At 44.3% G+C, this 20,857-nt stretch overlaps 1 protein-coding gene across 4 annotated transcripts in view; it reads left to right on the top strand.

Annotated features, from left to right (window-relative positions):
* Positions 1-20,857, top strand: part of LOC142587341 (mitochondrial-processing peptidase subunit alpha) — a 233,772-nt gene that overhangs the window by 142,956 nt on the left and 69,959 nt on the right. For all 4 annotated transcript variants that reach the window (XM_075698266.1, XM_075698267.1, XM_075698268.1 and 1 more), the window contains 2 exons: positions 8,486-8,697; positions 14,073-14,163. In XM_075698266.1, the coding sequence (XP_075554381.1) occupies positions 8,486-8,697; positions 14,073-14,163 (303 nt within the window). The remainder of the gene's footprint in view (positions 1-8,485; positions 8,698-14,072; positions 14,164-20,857) is intronic.

Consider the following 20,857-nt stretch of genomic DNA (forward strand, 5'->3'; position numbering starts at 1 on the left):
TGAAGAGCACATTATTTGTAATTGGTGTAATGCTTTATGCCATGCTTTCAGGGGTCAAACATGTCATCTCATGCAACATGGGTAACTGTCGGATGCAGAGCTATTGAGTCCGCAAAACCCCTGACACACTGGGTGGAGGCCCATTGTGATTGCTATGGCTTCTGCAATCTGCCTCGTGGTTGTCAGGGCAACTGCTGCATTGTACTACAGTAAAACCTCATTAATTCGACCCTCAGTAATGCGAAAAATTGGATAATTTTGACTCATCTGCTGGTCCCGGCAGGTGTATGCATTATTTAATGGAATAAAACTCGTGAATTCAGGTGTGTTTTTCCGCACACTGGTTAATTCGTATAACTTTTCGAGCTTGTCAAGCGTGGAGCACCACAAATTTTCTATGCAAAAGAGCAAAAGGTGCGTTGGTGTTGAACCGAAGGAAAGCAGTGGAATATTCATTGCCATAGTCCTCGGCGGAAATTGTATATGTTGACAGGAACGCCAGAATGCTTCGTGCCTATTTGTGCCTTTGCAGCCTTTGTTTTTGCGTTTACCGCAGCGCATAACACCGCATTGACCTTGTGCCTTCAAATTACGTAATCGCCATCCACGATTGCGTCGATAGCGACCACAGTGATTGCAGCTTTGTCCACAACGGTTGTGGCAAACAGTAGTTTCATTTTGACTTGGTGCGCACATGAGCTGCATGCCTTCAGAACTGCATGGTCACCATCCATGCTCGCATCCAATCGGCCGCAGTTCCTCTCGCTGCTGTTGCAGTTTCATGCACAGCGGTTGCGGCAAACAGTAGTCTCATTTTGGCTCGGCGTGGCTAGGTCGTGTGCCTTCAGAACTGCGTATCACATCGATAGTGGCTACGGTTTGGTAAGCAGAGGCAAACAGTAGCTTCTTTTCGACTCGGTGCAATGTTTGCGCACACAATGTCACAAACTTAGCGAAAGCTGTCGAGAATGAAGAGCACTGGCTTTGCCACGACACGATCTGTTGGTGACCAGCTCACCAGCAAAAAAAAAAAAAAAAACGACACGTGCGCACAGTAGTGAAAAGTGTGTCTTGGACGTGCACTGCAAAGTCACTCACAAGATGATGAGAATTCTAGCTTCTGCACTGCTTTTGTGGAAATAGAAACAGGATTTGCTGATTCATTCAGTAAATAAAAGTATGTTAATGTAGTAAACTTTTGTTTATTGCTTTCTTGGTACCCTCTATAATTTGGCATTGGGTTAATTTGCACATTTCTTCCGGTGGCGTGGAATCCGAATTAATGAGGTTTTACTGTACCAAGCAAGGAGATGCATTTGAAAGCAAGATGTTGGCCTGTGCATATGTGAGTGTAGCTACAAGTCGTCCAGGAGTAATGGCGCGATGGATTTAGGGAATGAGCCAAGTGCTGTGTCACCATGTCATGGTTTTGGCCACACATTTGACCCACCACCGAACTGGTGACACAGCAGCCGGAAAACCACAGTGCTGTCTGGGCGAGTTTCCTCGTTGGGTGTAGGCAGTCTTGCTTGACTTGTCACAGCTGTGCAAATAAATCTTTCTCCTCAATAATAAAGGCCAACTGCAATGAAATTTTACGTTGGCTAAACTTGTTTTAAATGGTTAGCAGTAGATAGATACATAGATAGATAGTACTTTTATTCGTATCAATTCTCATACACAAAAATCAGGCCTACCAAAGCCTCACCAAGGGCTTGAGTGGCAGCGCCTGGCAGACAGCGAATATTAGCAAAACAAAGAATAGAGATATTGCAACAAACTCGACAAGCAAACAAAAAAAGAAAATTTAACAACTCCAAGAGACAGATATGGAGACATAACTATTACAACATCAAAAGGGATGACAACAATATGGAATTAAGATAGTAACACTCGATTAAATAATTACGGGGTAGGAAGCAACGCAGAGACGTACCGGAAAATTTTTTTCAGGGTGTATTTTGTTCTCATGCGGAATACACTAGGTGGCATAATATTGAAACAGGCAGGTACATAGTATTGACGTGTGCGCTTTCCATACCGGGTTGAGGAGCGAGGAATGCAGTAACGGTATTTTGGTCTTAAATCACGTGCAGGAACATATGGAATGGTGAACTGACTGCACCAAAAATGTTTAAGCGCAATAGTTTCTGTTAATAAAGCGTTAAAATTTGGAAACTTTAATCTTCTGAAAATATCAATGTTATTACCGATGGGGAGGTCGTAGGCAATATTTTTTAAAAGTAAACGCAGAAGCGAATTCACCCTGCGCTGCCAGCGAACAGTGCAGTGACCATAAACAGTGATTCCGTATCTTAGTACACTATAGGCTAGAGCGTGTGTAACACATTTACGGACAGAAAAAGGCATAAAATATCTGATATTATACAGGACACAAGATACAGCACGAAGTCTTTGACAAACGAAAGAAAGGTGCGAGTTCCAAGAGAGATCACTGTCGAAGATCAGGCCAAGATATTTGACCGAATGCGCATATTTGACTGGAACACAGTTACAATGAGAACAGGAGGAAGTATGCAAATAAACAGGATGACTCAACTCAAATTTTTTTAAAGGGTTATGAAAACATATAAGTTGTGTTTTAGAAGTATTAACATTGATAAGGTTAGACTTAAACCAGTCTATAGCTTTAACAGCTGCCGTCTGTAACATTGTTACAGCATCAGTGTATTTCCTTGCGCGCGCAAAAATGACAGTGTCGTCAGCATACTGGAACAATGAAACAGGCACATTGTTAGCAAGATCATTAACGTATAGATTGAATAACAAAGGACTCAATATAGAACCTTGCGGGACTCCAGAATTAATTGCCGTGAAATCGCTATGGAATCTTGAAATCGACACATATTGGCGCCTATTTTGTAAAAAGTTAGTAAGTAAATGTAAAAACGAACCTCGAAATCCCAATGTAGAAAGTTTATCAAGCAGAAGAACGTGGCAGATGCTATCAAAGGCCTTACTTACGTCAAGAAAAAGAGAGCATACGACTTCATTCTTATCAAAAGCTGAATTTAGTATGTCAGAGAATTCTTCAAGAAGATCTGTTGTTCCTTTTCCTGGTATGAAGCCATATTGACTAGGTGATAGAACATTGTGCGTATTCAAAAAATTCGTCATGGTAAGTAGTAGATGCTTTTCAAAAATTTGGCCAATGCATGGCAAAATAGAGATAGGTCGGTAATTACTCATCATGTTTCTGGAGCCACCCTTATACAAAGGTATAACTTTAGCAGTTTTCATTGAAGTCGGTATTATACCCCTGGAAATGATACTATTAAGGATAACTAGTAGGACACCCTTAATCGCTTCAAAATTTCTGCACAATTCAGAAACAGTGAGGCCGTCATGACCAGGAGATTTGCTGCGTTTAAGACTGAAAAGTATACACCTTAAATCACTTTCGGTAATGTCAGGAAGGAAAGCAGATTCCATCACACTGGGAGGCATAGGACAGTCGTTAGGCGGGGTACCAGATGCACCAGAAACCAGAGAAAATAGTTTGTTAAAGTCATTCGCAATGCTCTGTCCATCTTTCTGGAAATGAGATATGAAATATGTATCATTATAAATAGTAGCGCTCGCTCCTTTCAGGTTATTTACCAATAACCATGTTTTCTTGCTGTTAAAACGTATTAGTATATACCACTGAAGCAATCTTGGAAAAATCATAGGGATCATATTTGCAATGGTTATTTTTTTTGTTAGCAGCCTTTCAACAGCTCGCAAGTGGTGATTGACGCTAGATATAAAAGACTTGACCTAGAATTTTTTTGTTGGTTCATTTCTTCTTCATGGTGCACAAATAGATACTAAATTAAATGTAAAAGTGTTTTTCCAGAAACTAAGTGAGATGAACAATATTGTTGACCTGCCAGTTAAAGGTATGATCCGGGTATGGTGCTTTGCACTTGCCTATAAAATCCAGCAGCCCACCGTTTACTTCTAGAGTTTCACTAATGATGAAAGGGGATGAAAAACTTCTTTGTACTCTTCAAATACATTGCATTGTGAACATTTGAAACCAGAAGCACCGTTGTGCCAAACACAGCAGTGGTATATCTACTAAATACCGGCTGGAGGGGAAAGTGAAGCGTAACACTTTGCTGCATCAGGTAGGCCGACTACCACCACATGTTGGGGCATAACTCTGGATGTGGTCCTTGCCTGTGCCTTGTTGCCAGTGATGGGGAAAGCTTTTTGGGGTCATCCTAGAAGTGTGAGTTTGCTTAGCTTACAGGAATGAATATTGCATGGTGGAGTAGATCCACCAACAAAGTCTGCTGCCTGCTTTGGTATTTTAAGATCCACATATTCAGCAGCTGCGTTAGCGACATTTGAATCAACCAGCGAGTTGCTCAAAAATGCTGCACCGTGCTTCCATCTCTCTCTTATATTACACCACGAGTTGCTTAAACGCTCACAACATGGCAGCATTTCATTTATACATGCAATATTCACTAAACAATTTAATTCACAAAAGCCGCAGAAGCTGTCTGGTGCAAAGCACGAAGAGCAGGCCTCAATCTTTTAACTGGTATCCCAGCAGCTTTGTTGAGTGTCATCGTGCACTGCCTGCAGGATGCCTAGTAGCAAGGAACACTTGGACGAGATGCACCTCTGCATAGCTAATAAATAAAAGCTTGCTTAAACAAAGGTAAATGATTTTCACATTGGCGAGAATATGACCGCCACATGTGCCAAGAAGAGAAGGACTCAAGCCGGTGGCATTCGTGACGCAACAAGCAGGCTCCACCAGTGGAAGTAGTGTCAGCCTCTGAAAGATAATGCAAGTGCTTGATGAAACAAGTCATGCCGATGTGTTTTAAGGCACCAGTGGGGTCCGATTACCCTACATTTTCACATTCAAACTAAACGAGCTTTTCTTGCATAGCATTGTACCCTTTCTCGCCAATTAAGCTTAAAGTCTAACTGATGTCCAATTAACGGGAGTTGACTGCATCGCATAATTTATGTGCTTTCTTAAGACCTTGTATGATTAGAATTGTTTCTCTATGTCTTTTCTTTTGTACCCTCTTTAGCTTTTTGCAATCACCCTCCTAGCAATGTACCATTAATTAGGTAGCCAAGAGAGCGTCCTTTGTTGTCTCTCTCATATTTGCTCCCAACTAGTTCTCATCTAGTTATGCTGTTCGTACATCATTTCAAGCACATTGCACTTCCATCTATACCTCTGGCTTAATTTTTGCTGAAATTTTGCACTGTACTGACATTTTGAACAGTTTAGTACCATGTTGGGGTGCTTGATTCCTGTAACAAATTGCAGGCGCAATGCCATCATCAGCCATTGTTATCAAAACACTGAGCGTGCTGTTTTCCAGTGAGCGGTGTTGATTTGTGTGGTGCTATTGCAGTGGAGTTGTGCCTGTCTCCTCCTCCTTCGGTCCCACGCACTCACCACAGCAGTTATGCTGCGCCAAGGGGTGAACCCTGTTGCATTTCAGCAAGAAGTCTGCTCCCACTCTGCGCCGAAAAGGTTGCTTTTATCGCACCATCGAAAGTGGTGTGGCTTAGACTAGCGACTGCATTAGCTCCACGGTGGACCAAGTCAAATCCCTCCAATTATGCCTGGATCGTTGTGCTGCCCATTCCGTGGGCAGTTGGTATGTTCAGTACTTTCCAGCTCGACTTGTGCAGGTTGCTTAGGCAATGGGACAGCCTCGCTTTTTAGGAGGCAGCGAGCGATTGCGCTAGTGCCGAGCCAGATCTCGCGCTCCCCTCCTGTGTGACCAATGTAAAATGGTGACTCAAGTTTCAGATGCTGTATGGTGTCTCGCTCGTTTTTTCTAACACAATGCACACATTAGCGCAGACATGGCGGCCGTGAACAATTTTCCCGCCATTCAGTTTGTCACCTATCCCCCACTTTTGTTGGCAGGGTGATTTCACATTCGTACGGCTGCTACTGAGATATTGATCCACTCGTCACCAAAGAGCTTTAGATACCGATGAAGCACCGCTGGTTTGGTCTCGCTGTATCGTACGGTCGTGGTAGCAGGTTGTCGCGGCAAGGTGGCCTCCGATACAGTCGGACCAGTAAATTGCTTCATTGGTTGGACGTGAGATGAGTCGTGTGCCTGTGCCTAGACTCTCACCTATGAATGCGAAATTATTCTACTGAGTGTCAAATCTGATGATGCATATCTCGAAACGCAAGCATTATTGAAGAATCAAACAAAATTGACTTGTCTCCGAATTGATCACTCAATTTTTAATATAACCAATATACCTAAATGCGAAATAAAACAAATACAATTTTTTTGCTGGATCTACCTGTTTGCAAAAACTGTGTCTGCCATATCAGATAAGCTGCATATGCAAGCAACTATTGGCATAGATAGCATTGGTTTTATCAAAATAACCGATGCTTTAACTTTAGAGGACTTCTATAATTCGGAGAGAATGGTGTTTTGACAACAATGCAAAAATAAATGAATAAATAAATTTCGCCCATTTCATTTAGGGAGGTAAAGAAGGAGATTGCGGCTATTACATTTGCTTCTTATGTATTAGCAACATACCTTTTCTTTTCGACAGAGTGCTCAGTCTTAAAGGATACATATATAGCGGCGAAGCAAGTCTGCGTGTAGCAGGTCTAAGTGCTTCAGTGCTTTTCTAATCCACTGAAGTGCTTTTTAGCACCTCTTAGTACACCATCGCTTTCTTACAGTCCATAGTAAGGACCACTTACTGTTTTCACAGGGCTTGCCCGCTGTAAAAAAACGCCATAGAATTTAGTTTGCAACCACTTTCATAAACCTGCTCCGAAAGTCTGTTTTACTGCTCCGAAATGCATTTTTGGCTGCTCCCAAAGCTGGTCTGAAATGGCAAGCACCAGTAACATCACTGCCATAGTAAAAGAAGGTTTTCTCTCTAATTTATTGTGCATGAAACTGTAATTAAAGGGACACTAAATGTTAGTACGAAGTCAAGTTAAAGTGATAAAGCAATGATCTAGAATGTCTAAGGCGACAATATAATCGCGAACAGAGCTTTAGTAACTGAGAAATTGAGGTAAATGCATGACACGATTTGAGACCCCCCAGCGACATTCCGGTACTAGCCCGATGACGAAGGCACTCCTCATAATTTATGTCACTAGTACTCACCTGCTCGTATTAAAAAGATAATTTCATGAGGTTATAAGGCAGAAGAAAATGCTACTTGTCCACTTCGGTTCGATTCTAAATTTTGACGTTACCCTTCAGTAGTATGGGTGGCCGAAAGGTTTCGTTTTCGCTCGACTCTGCGCGCTCGACTCTTGTGCTGCGCGCCCTTTGGAGTTTCAGTTGTTTCGTTATCGTGTCGTGCTGCGCTGGTTTCGTTATCGTGTCGCTGCAAATTTCGCTGGCTCGCGAAATTTGCATTTGGAACAAGCAGCGACAATACCACGTCCATGTGATGTCATGGGATGTGCAAACGGTCCGCAGAACTTGGTCAAGGGCAGTTGCAGCGGCAAATCCAACGTTACTTATCACTGTGTGCCAACAAGTGAACCTCTCCGTTCGAAGTGGTTAAGTGCCGTACCTCTGCCACAGCGCGTAGGCAAAGAGCCGAAAAATCGCATTGTGTGCTCGCTACACTTTCGTCCAGAGGATTACAAGTTCAACGCCGACTTACTGAAGTCGTGTGGAGTGCCTTTCAAAGCAATGCTTTCCCGTAGCGCTGTTCCGTCTGTCTTGCCTGTATTCTTTTGAAGCGCAAGAACAACTGCGGCTCAAAGACGAGCGCGGCATTTGGTTTTCATGAAGGAAAAGCTACAAATGTGCGAATATGTACAGCCATGACATACAGTTACCGTCGTAGTAGTACACAACGACGCCGGCAGTGCGAGCCCTCAGCAGCAGGTCACGTTCATCAGGGCTTAAATCGCTGAAGTCGAGCCCAGCATCGCGAGCCAGTGTGTCGTTGTCGGGGTCGTCCATTGCAACGAGCGTCAAAGTTAGCGTAATAAAATAAAGAACCAGCTTATCGTCGCGCGCTTTCCCTTCCGCTAGCCACCATAGTTCCGCTTTTGCACTGCTGTCGGCTCTGTCTTGGCTCTATTTCTGGCCGCGCGTTTGCGTGTTGCGCAGAAAAGCCGTAGCGCCGTCTGCGGGTGCTGTTTTACTCACCGACGGTGCAACGTCACTATGAGACCATGACGTCACCACTCCTGGATCGGAGGGCGGGCGATTTGAACTGCACTAGAGGTATGCGGACGCTTCAGAACGCATTTTCTCTTAAAATAAGTCTCTTCTTCACACGAAACAAGCATGTCAAGGTTTCTGGGATGGTATTTCAACAGTCCACGTTGATTTATTGTAACCTTTAGTGTCCCTTTAAGCAATGCCCTCAAAGTGCTAAACTGCATCCATCGATAAATGCTCGCCCAGTGTGAAATTTGAGTGTGAGCAAGAGAATCGTTCAGCTGGAGGCATGGAACAACTTTTTGTTTGGATGTCAGGTTGAGAAGGACCTGTCGAATGTGAGCCCTGGCCAGACTCCAATCCCCGAGCTGGCACACTTTGTGCTGGGCCTGGAGAGCTGCTCGCACCAGGACCCCGACTTCATTGCCTACTGCGTTCTCAACATGATCATGGGTGGTGGAGGTTCCTTCTCGGCTGGTGGACCTGGCAAAGGCATGTACACCCGCCTCTACACCAACGTGCTCAACCGGTAAGCTGGTTACTTGAGTGTCATGTCAATGCAGGAGTGAACAGATTAGCTGTGGTGCACCGTCATAAGCTTAGAGTGACAACTCTAACACTGCACACTTCAAAAGTCGAGCACACATAGTGAATACGCAAATGAAATTACACTGGGTATTAACACAAGTGCACTGCAAAATAAAGTCTAATGGGAAGTGCTGGGAGGACGTTAGGCAGTGGTACTGATGCCTCACCCATGCTTCTAAGATGCAGGCAGCATCTTGTTTGCATCTGGTCGCGATAATGCATTTCACGATGGCTGGCAAATAAGGGAAGCCAAACACAAAGCATCTTCGTCCAGGTCTAGCCAACTGGCCCAACATTGCTTGCCGCCGAGACTGGTTATACTGTGGTGCAAGCTCTGATGGAGGGCCTTCCGATTATGCGGAAGAGCCTGTTCTGCCCAGAGAGCAGAATAGGCTGCATGCTGCTCGGCCTGCTCTGCCGAAACTCTTCAAGTGGTTATACCAGGCACGTACCCAGAGGGGGGCCAAGGCCCCTCCCTCCCCCAAAATTAAGCATCATACCCCCTCCCCCCACCCTCCGCCCACGCCACCACTCCTCATACGCATTCCTAAAGTGCTGACAAATCAATCTATTTGGCGGTCAACATTCTGCTGCCTTTTACAGTGAAAGCTGTATATGACTAACCTTCCATCTTTTTTTTTTTTTTTTTGGTGTCCGTCAACAAAAGAAATCATGTGGGCCGATCCTAGTGATAGTGCAGAAAGGGTCCAAAACCCCTGTGGGCTCGGGAACCTGTAATGCGCCCTTCAGGATGGGCCCACGTGTGGGGACAGCTTCACACCTACTTCTATGCCGTGGGTCAGCCCAGCATTTCACTACTGTCGGGATTGGCCCACATATGGGGGGTGCTTAATGCCTGCTTCACCTCTGTTGGGCGCAGCCTGGTGTTGCACTACCTTCATCATCAAGTCATCAAATCAAAAGGGAATTTTTTATTTATTTATTTGTTCAGTTACCTCACAGGCTCCCGAAGGAGTATTGCGTGAAGGGAGGATACAGGGAATTAGCAAAAAGAAAGGAGTACTAAGAAATTATGCATTGTTATCGAGTAAACATGAAAGAACAAATATCTAACAATATAAATAATGCAATAAATGAAACAAAACAACTGCGTGAAGTAGCAAAAAAAGGTGTACCAGGAAATTATACAAATGGTAGCTGGTGAAGATGAAAGAACAAGTCTCTAACAATGTTATTGCAATACAAAACAAACATTAAAGCAATACTAACAAGAAATACTATACAACTTCGCTAAAAGTATTTACTTAGGTGCGCAGTATGGTTTAGTTGTGATGAATTATGGAAATAATATGCATAAGTGTGCTTTGAAGGATACAGGGGCAAGAATGTCAACTATGTCATTTGGGAGGTTATTCCAATGCTGAATGGCATGTGGTAATGCGGAAGAATTGAAAAAATTGGTTCAGCCAAAGATACGCTGAAAACTCAGATGATTATGCAGACGCCGAGACGTACGAGATGGATGTGTGAGCAGCAGGGTGGACGGGCGCATGCTATAGACCATTTTGAGAAACAGACAAAGCAATGCTATGATTCTTCGTGATTCAAAAGACGAGAGGGATAAAGATGACTTAATGCTAGGCATGCTAGAGTCGCGGTGATAATCTCTGACAATGAAGCCTATGGACCATTTTGAGAAACAGACAAAGCAATGCTATGATTATTCGTGATTCAAAAGATGAGAGGGATAAAGATTTCGCTAGAATAGCAGCTTGGGCTTGTTGGTTTTCCATCCTGCTAGTAACAGCGCAAAATATAGACAAGGGACGAGAGAAGAAGACACCACAAGCGCTTGTGGTGTCTTCTTCTCTCGTCCCTTGTCTATATTTTGCGCTGTTACTAGCAGGAGGGATAAAGATGACTTAATACTAGTCACGCTAGAGTCGCGGTGATAATCTCTGACAATGAAGCGGGCAGTGCGGTTTTGGACTGACTCGAGAGTCACGATTAGGTAAGCTTGACGAGGTGACCAGATAGGGGCCCCGAATTCCAGTTGTGGCCCTATGAATGTCTGATAGGCGATTTGTCTGGTGAGGGCAGGAGCATCGCGCAGGTTACGTTTAAGATAATCGAGCGTATGTGAGTCCTTAGCAGTTATTTTTTTCTATGTGTGCAGACCATGACAGGTAAGGTGTAAGGAGAATAACGAGGTACTTGTACGAGTTCGTGCGTGTGACAGAGTTCTTATCCAGTGAGTAATCGAAAGCGGAAAATGTCTTTTTGCGGGTGAATGTTATTAGTTTGCATTTATCAGTGCTTAAGGTGATTTGCCAAGAACAGCACCAGTTAGTAATACGGTCAAGATCTCGTTGGAGAGCGACGTGATCAGAAGGTGAGCATATTTGACGATAGATCACACAATCGTCTGCGAACAAGCAAATGGATGACATTATTTCGGATGGCAGGTCGTTAATATAGATCAGAAAAAGTAATGGTTCGAGTACGCTTCCTTGTGGTACACCAGATGTTACATCGCTGATACTGTAAATAAAGTTAGCAACGATAGTGAATTGCTTACGGAATGAGTAGAAATTTCTTATCCAAGATACTGTTAGGAAATCGATGTTTAAGCATGAAAGTTTAGCTATGAGACGGCAATGAGCAACGCGATCGAAAGCCTTAGCGAAGTCTATGAAAATGGAGTTTGTCTGTGGGCCCGTATTCATGTTTAGGAAAATATCCGTAGTCAATTTGAATAGTTGTGTTTCACCTGATAGTCCTTTACTAAAACCATGCTGATGTTTAAAGAAGAACTTGTCGGTTTCGAAGTGATTTGTTACGTTTGAAAAGATTGTGTTCCAGTAACTTACCAGGAACGCTTGTTAGTGATATTGGGCGGTAATTGTTAACAGCGCTTTTATTGCCAGACTTAACAAAAGGGATAACTTTACTGACCTTCCAGTCATACGGAACTTCCCCTGTTGAGAGGGACTGTTGAAACAAGCAGGAAAGGACTGTGCTAGAGGGTGCTACTGTATATTTTAAGGTTTTTGAGTTCATACTGTCCATGCTGGAAGAAGTTATCTTGATGTTGTTGATCAGCTCAGCAACACCAGTGGTTGTTATATTGATGGGGTCCATGTATGGATAAATGAGTTTGATGGATGTTCGTATTTTCGAATGGTCTTCTTGTAAATACGGCCGTGAAGTAATTGTTAAAGATAGATGCTGAAAGCCCTCGTGCAATCGGCAAGCCAGAACTATCAAGTATTTGTGACATGTCGAAGTCTTTAATGCGAGAGATCGCTTTCCAAAATTTTTTTTGGTTGTTTTGAAGCAGTGATTGCAGATCACAAGAGAAATACTTTTGCTTGGCTTGATGCAGGGCATTGCAGTAGGCTACATCAAAAGACTTATGTTTGCTCCAAGATACAGGTGTGCCCACATGTTTGGCAGTCCTGTAAAGATGCTTATTTTTATTTTTTAGAATATGAAGAGGTTTACTGAACCATGGTTTCGATGAGTTAACATGAAATGAGACCTTTGGTATATGCGCATGTGCTAATTCCATTAGCTTTTCTTTGTACAGGCACCAATTCTCGTTCACTGTCCGCTCAGAAAAAAGTTGTTAGGAATGTCGACGTCAAGTTTTCCAAACCATTGTTAATAGCACTGATGTTTGCTGTTTTGTAATGAAATATTTGTTTAGTTTTCAGGTGACGTGAGCATGAAGCTGTATGAACTGTGAATTGTAATAGCCGGTGGTCACTGAACCCATCCACAAAAGTGATAGTGTTAACCCTCTCAGGCACGGACGATAGAACAAGATCCAAAATGTTATTGATACGAGTTGGTTGGTCTGTTAATTGCACAAGTGAAAAATCAAGTGTTAGTTGAACGAACTCACAGGATGCACGTGATTAGCCTCGCAAGAAGAAAAATTTCAGATTTGTTATATTTGGATCGAATAGAGGTAATGTTATCGTGTAATTCGGAAATGAAATTGTAGGAGCTATCGGGTGGTCTGTAGCATACACCATAAATTGCATTCGATTCTGGAAATGATATGCTGACCCACAGAATTTCGAGACTCGAAGGAATCGGCACAAGAAATGACGTAATATGTTTTTTATGGCGAGCAATACCCCACCACTGCTTCTGTCGTCCCTATCTCTGCGATAGATAATGTAAACATTAGAATCGAGTAGCACTTTGCCATCCGTAATTTCAGAGCTGAACCAAGTTTCCGTAAGTGCCAATATGTCGCATTCACAGTCATCTAAGTACGTCGAAATTTCATTTCGTTTAGGAAGAATGCTACGAATGTTAGTTAATGATATGAATAGGTGCGAGGGCACGATAAGCTCATGTGGTGAATTGGGTTTTTTCTTAAATGCACGTGTTCCCAATCTAGGTCTTTTGCTATCAGGGTAGGGGAACTACAGCGGCGGATGCTGCATCGTATGTGTACACATTGTTATCGATTCTTAGTTTATCTAGGGTTAGCTTAAATTGTGCATTTTGGCTTTTTGCAAAGTCAATTAGTTTGCGTCAAGCGATACGGGTTTGCATAGAAAAATCTTCACGAACAGCAAAATTAGTGTTCTTGAATTTGTAGCCTTTTTCTATTATGCGCTGCTTATCCTTAAAAATGCAAACTTGAGAATGACCGGTCTATTCTTCTCATCGTTGTATTGGCCAAGGCGATGCACGCAGTCTATTTGAGCTGGATCAGTAGTGATACTAAGGTGTTGGGTACATATGTCAATGATTTTTGATTCTCATGACCATGATTCGCTTTTGTCGTCTGTGATTCCAAAGAATAGCAAGTTATGGCAGCGTATATGGCAGTATCAGCTTGAATACATTTCGGTTTTCTGCTGCCCTCTTAAAACCACGCAATAAGAAAATAACAAAACACGTCTTGGGCCGTCGGAGCACCACCAGCTCGATGTAGGTCGTCTCGTGCCGCAACGAGTTGCGTGACGCTTCGCGTTACGGGGATGTCAGCAATAGTTGAATCTGTCAAAGGTTCTTTAGTTACTTCGGATCGTGCATTGTCTCGGTTAGTATGTTTTTTCCCACGGGAGGAGTAGATTTTAATGAAGAGAAAGGAGGAGAGGTTGGCCTGGAGAGTGTGTCTCCAGCCTGCTAGTCCTCACTGGGGAGTGGGGAAGTGGGAAATACAGGGAAAGGTAGGTGGCGGGTGATTGTCTTTTACAAAATGTATAAACAAGGTTCTACTGTGTACACTGTTTGAGGAATATTCCCATTGAGGAACCAGTCTATACCGGCTTTGGCCTGGCACCAATCCCAAGAATGTACAACCTGTGCAATGCTGATATGGTGATGCAGGTACCATTGGATGTACAATGCTACTGCGTACAACCACGCATATGGTGACTCAGGCGTCTTCTGCATTCATGCCAGTGCGGACCCTTCTCAGGTCAGTGTATATGATCACCTGAGTGAGCTTCATTCCATGCATTTTTGGGGGGCTTGCATGACTAAGCAGGGATTTTAACACCCTTTATTTACTCAGAGAGCGACACATTAGAACACACAAAGTTTTCTTATTTTGTCAAGTTTAACATATCAATCACGAGAGATTACACATTTTCAAGGCTATTGAAATTAACAAAAGACATGCTTTACCGTATTTACACGATTGTAAGTCGACTCGAATGTAAGTCGACCCCCCCATATCGCTTGACCGAAAAAAAAAAAAAAAACCCGAAGGCGCATTCGATAACGAAAATTTATTAGTAGCTGACATGGTCACTGGACTACTCGTCTCCACTAGTGCTGCCATCGTCATCGTTGCTGCGGTCCCACGGCGCGTCGTGGTCCAGCGAAATTTCAAATTTGGCAAACGACCACACCAGGACATCTTGCAAAACAGCAGCCCACGCCAAATGCACCCAACCACACGCAGCCGTCAGGGAGGCTCTTTTGACAGGTCCGGTTGGCGTAATTTCGCAGTCTTCTGCCGCCAGCCACTCGTACTCACGGCGGAGCAGAACCTTAAAATTAAGGCGAAGGTCCGGGCTTGTTTCATGACCACGTCACACTTCACTGGCAGGGACCGATCACGCATTTCAGCGACGCTGCCGCAAGCTTAGCCTACAGCTCCGGAAAGCGTCCAGACTTCGGCACGTGGGCAATTTCGCTTCGCTGCAGTCGCCACTCTCGCACCACCCGTTTAGAAACATCGAAATTGCGGCCCGCAGTGCAGTGATTTCTTTCTTCGGCGTAAAGGATGGCAGCCCTCTTGAACGCTGCTGTGAACGAGTGCCGAAAGATTAGTGGGCCTGCAGCACTCATGACGACTGGGGAAGCATAGAAGTAGCACGTAGCCGGTAGCCAAGTGGAGCGCGTCAAAAAGTTGGTCAAACCAATGCCAATGCCTTTAAACAGAGAAAGAGAAACCCGCGAACGGTGTCTGCTCTTCCATGAACTACCGATACTCCCCGCAAGCGCCGCCGTTCTAAGGGTGCCGCCGCAAATGGGAACAGCGGCGCTTCCATCAACTATCGACACCCCCCATGAGTGTTGCATGCACTGTAAGACACTCAAAAATGTTGAGAAACCCTTCCGAAAAGCAAACAAACACGCGGGAGAGCGAAAAGATACGGGTAGGACCATAGAGCAAACATAAAATTGTAACTACGTCGTAGCTCTCGTTGGTATCGCTTTTTTCTTGGCGGGGCCATGTTTTGGTTTCGATTGTAAGTCGACCCCTCAACTTCAGACTTTCAAATTTTAAAAAAGGGGTCGACTTACAATCGTGTAAATACGGTATGTTCCGACAAGTTACCTGTTCCCGTGATGACAACAAATGATGGTGAACAAGACCTGTACTATCAAGTAACTACATGGAGGAAAGATAATGCACGTTGTGCAACCTGTCTAGTGAATCGTTTATGCTTGGCAAGAGTAGACGTCTTTCTTTGTTACCTGGTTTAACTTGCAAATACACAAGCGCAAGCTGCTGTCTTTTTTTCTTGACCAACACCACGGGAGACACCCAGTGACTCTTCAAAAGCTGTATGACATCTTCCTCTAGCATTTTCTTCGCCTACGTTTGTATTTCTTCACATTTTTCTTGGGCCACACGGTAGGGGTTCTTACAAATTGGTCTAGTGGCATCTTCTGTAATTATCCTATGTTTGGTCAGTGGTGTTTGCTTGACCTTGGATGTGGATGAAAAGCAGTTTTCAAACTGCTGTACCAATTCTCAAACTGTGCCTCACATGCTGCCTCTTGGAGGGCAACAAGGTCAAGCTAACGTCGACAGACATTGTTGCCTCAGCGATCATTTCATTCATTCCATGATGCTGCAGTCTTGTGCTGTGTCATCGCAGCACACCATTGCAGTGCCCTTTGGGATGTGGTGATGTTCCTTGCTAAGGAGCACTTCTGCATGGCCATGATTTAATTCCAGAATGCTTCTTGCAGTTCAAACACTTTGTGTGGGTGGTAGTATGCTTATCTGTTTTGCTATTGCATCACTATGGTAAGGCCTCTCGCTAAAGACAGACACATGTGAGCAGATTCATGGTGGTATTGTCATCTTGTTGGCTAGTCATAAACGCTTGCACTGCCCCTCCTTGTTGCCGTTAACATCTGGGCTCGCAGAAAATATGACCACACGCCCTGGAATGTTTATAACTGTGCCATAATCCCACAAAAAATCCATGCCCAAAATGCGTTCCTTGTAGCACTTGGGGAGGGTAACGAACATGCCGACAAAGCTTGAGTCACCGATACAGAACATGGCGGTACCCATTGACGCCATTAGCTGACCCCTGGCACTTATGATGTGTGGCCCTGTCCATGTTGTTTTCACCTTTCTTAAGTAGTCAACCAGCTCTTGACACATAATCACGAAATCAATGTCGGTGTCCACAAGGGCTATCACAGAATGTCCATTGATGGTTGGTTTTGAACCAGGCCTGCAAATAATTGTTGTTTAATTCCTCGCATGAGATGGTGCACTTTCTTAGTCTCAGGCATATCGGGGTCAGCTTGGTGAAATAAACAGACCATATTCTCAGCACACATGGCGATGCTTTTGTTGGGCTGCTGAAAGCATGCTTCAAACAGCTGTTGCGTGTAATCCCGCCGGCCAGAACTGGAGAATGTATCCTGGAGCTGGTGCCAAAAAGTCGTTTGGTAGCTCTCTTCCCTGTTGCGAAACCATGCAAGATCGCTGTCTTCTAGAGTGAAAGAAGTGTGTACAAGTTTTTGTTCTGTGCTCCAATCACTGACCTTAGCAAGCCTTTCGTACTGATTAAGCCGGTCCTCAACACCTTCAAATGTGTCGCCAGGAAAAATTTTTGAAATGAGAGGATATTGAAAAAGTCACATGAGAAATACTTGTCGCTGTCTGTGAAGGAGGTAGATTTGCCGATGCAGGAATTTTCATGCTGATCGGAGCTGGAATGGTAGTGATTTTGGGGCTCAGGCCTAGCACACGGCGGCTGAATCGGTGCACTAGAGTGGTGACGAGAGGTTAAGTCTCTGGACTGCTTGTACGGGTCCTAGTACGAGTCCCAAGCATCAGGACGCAGTACAGTCGAACCCGACTATATCAAACCCATTTACATAGAATTATCCTGTATGTCAAACACTTTCTGAATACAGTATAGTTACAGTGAGTATATATAGCAAAAATTACGTTTACATCAAACAAAAATAGCAGTGACTCCCGATAGATTGAACGTCAAGTGACGCAAAAGTGCCCCCAGAATGTGGCTTTCCCTCGTGGTGGCAGGGAAATTCCGCAGTGCGGCTCCATCCACCCGCTCTGCCGACCGTGACTGCACCGCGTCGTGTGAGCCGTCGACATCCCCCTGCAAAAAGTTATCCTGGCCTGCCCGCAGCGCTTGCCCAGACAGCCAATCAGAGGCTCTTGTGCCTTCGTCGTGCAAGTGGTCTCGCTGCTTTTCTGGTTCATTGTGTTTGCACCTTGTGGGCCTTCTCCCGCAGTGCTGCTGTGATGGCTAGCGCAAAGTGACAAAATTTGCCTTTCGCAGTGAAGCTCGAAATCGTAAAACGAGTTGAACGGTGGTGAGAAGTCGAATGTCGCCGCAGCGTGCAAGATTCCAAGGAGCACTCTCAGGGCGATCTTGAAGAATAAGGGTGAGATTAGGGCTAATAAAGCGGTCAAGCTCACGACGCTGTGCTCGTGGCGCCAGACACGTATGCACAGCCGGTGTATAAGACGCCGAGGCGACCATGTACAAGGGTTTCATCCGAAATTGCTTAAAACATGCCGGCTTCCACTTGCTCAGTGATGGCTGAAAATTCTGATGATTGCGACGAAAATTTGGAAGAGTGGAACGAAGCCATTGCCGGTGTTGCCGAAGTTTGGAGCAGGCTGTCACAATTTCCACAAGCCATTGATGAATCAACGGTCGACGAGTTTGTGAGTGCGGATGATGGTGTCGCAACCATGGAAGAGCCCGAAAACGAAGACTACATTGCTGACATTGTACCGAGCACAAATGATAGTGGGCACAATGAGAAAAGCACTGACGATCCTTTGCCGACATCATTCGAGGTGATTGGTGCACTCGCACTAGTCTGGTGCTTCTGCGCGAATGTGGAAGCATAACTGCGAGTCGGCCTAGTTGGAACAGATTCATTTTTAAAAAACTTTTTGTGCGCAAACAAACAGGGACGAAGAAAAGGAACAACACAAGGACGAGCGCTTTCTAACGACTGGTTATATTTTCGAAGAACCACCTGCCTAAATACCCACAGGTCTGCGCAATCTAGTCAACAGAGCACGCCTATAGCGCATATAACAACTCTTGTGATAAAATGCCGTGGAACAACGCCACTCGGTCAACATAAAAACAGCAAGGCTCATAAAACAAGCACTTGTCATGGTCAAAAGTATGAAAGTGCTTGTTTTATGCGCCTTGCTGTTTTTATGTTGACCGGGTGGCGTTGTTCCGCAGCATTTTATCACAAGTGTTGTTATATGCTCTGTAGGCATGCTTTGTTGACTAGATCGCGCAGATCTGTGGGTATATAAGCAGATGGTTCTTTGAAAATAAAACCAGTTGTTAGAAAGCGCTCGTCCTTGTGTTGCTCCTTTCCTTCGTCCCTGTTTGTTTGTACACAAAAGATTTTTTTTTTAAATGTGGAAGGTTGTGGCCTCAGCTGCTCCGACTCTTCAGACAATGTTGAGAAGTGCGTGCATCGCAGGCAGTGAAATTGCCCAAGCTGAAGAAAATACAGGACTATTTCATGCGAAACTAAGCTAGTTTCATCAGTAAAGTGCTTTTATAAATGATATGTGCTTTTATGACACCCAATTCTTTAGCAGGCTTATATCGAATTATGCCCTATATCGAACTGATAGCCGTTCTTTTTTTTTTTTTCGAGTTTGATATAGCCGGGTTCGACTGTACCCGCACTTCCAGCAGTGTTGTGGGCCTTGGATACTCGAGGGACAGGAGCATTAATCAGCAGGAACGGTAGCAAGAACCGTCTTTTATTACTGCATGCTCCATCTTTTCTTTAAATGCCGATACATCTTCCTATCATCCTTGCTGTACTACATAACTGGAAATATGTATTCTAGTAGGAGGAATTACAAATACTGAGCAAAAGGCTACTTGGAATGGCCCAATTTGGTCATGAATGCATGTTTTGGCCAATGGCTTGACTTGGCTAGCCTGTGGCTGTCGAGCAAGAATTCCAGTCCCGTGTTACCATACTGATCGCTCAGTTGCACAATAATGGCAATACAAAGTGTGCACGTGTAATTTAGTGTTGTTTGTGTGCTCCGTATGTCAGTCACTGACAGGCCATCGACAGGATAGCAATTTCTTCTTCAATATCAGCTTGTGTACTGATAGCAAGTATTACATATAATGAAGGTATTTTTCGATCAAATACAACTTCTTTATAATGAGGCCCGACTTGATATAAGCTTAAGAAATACCAAAATTTATAAAATGCGCTGAATACTTGATGAAAATACACTTGTGTTTATGTGCTCCTACATGTGTGTGTGTTTGACGAGTGTCACGATCATGACATCATAAGGTGTTGTGGCACATCTTCTGCCCAAGATGTGTTTGGGCTGTGCATGTGCATGCACTAGGTATATCTGCTCTAGGCAGGCAGCTTATTGTAGCTTGTAATAATGGCCACATAACACTTCGCTTGACATTCCATCACAGACATGATTACATGAGGTATTGTGTTGCATCCCTCATTCGTTTTCATGAGGTGACCAAGCTGGAGTTTTGGCTGGACTAATGTGATCTGGCAAAGTTTATGTATATTAAAAGTAAAATTCTGTAGGTAGCAGTGCAGACAGTCTGATGTTTTTGATGTTGTGGTATAGATGGAATTAAATGGTTCAGGTATGAGATGTAGGTTCACATTGTAGTGAAGACAACGAATGCTGGCCATTCATCACCACCAGCACTGGGCACGGCATTCGCCGCTCGTGCTGAGGCTCTTGCTACTGCTTGATTGCCACATTGGCCACTCTCAGTTCGCAGCCAATAAACTTCTTCACAATTGGTGGAGGGTGCTGGGTATTTTGAAAATGACCACGCTGGAACTACAATCCCGCATGCTGCCATCTGCCCTGCCTGACGACGCTTCCCCTTAGGCGCCTCCTTCTCCATCGGCAACATGCTCTCTGCTTTGCTCCGCCAGAGTGACCCTGCTGTTTTCAGCAGCGTGGATGACAACAACGTGGAGGATTGGCTCTTGTCGTATGTGAGGGTAAGCATACACAACAAATGGGACAATACTGCAGAACTGAACAATGCGATTTTCTACCTGTCATGTTTGGCCAGCCTCTGGGACAAGGACCGTGATAGAGGTTTCCAGACATGGTCGACGACCTCTTCTGTGAATGTGTTTGGCCACCCTGCTCTTTGCAAGCTCAGTGCAGAGCAGCGTTTGCGGGGATGAGCTCAGCAGCTGGGTGAATCATTCACGAGCTACATCAAAGACATTCTAGACTTCTGCAAGAGAGTCGACGCAACCATGTCAGAGTCAGACCAAATCAAGATTATTATGAAGAGAATAGAGGACGACGTTTCTAACATTCTGCTCGTGAAGAATCCACGTACTGTGGCGGAATTAATTACTCTGTGCCAGAG

The sequence above is a fragment of the Dermacentor variabilis genome, chromosome 7, assembly GCF_050947875.1.
Source record: "Dermacentor variabilis isolate Ectoservices chromosome 7, ASM5094787v1, whole genome shotgun sequence".
In the NCBI taxonomy this organism is placed as follows: domain Eukaryota; kingdom Metazoa; phylum Arthropoda; class Arachnida; order Ixodida; family Ixodidae; genus Dermacentor; species Dermacentor variabilis.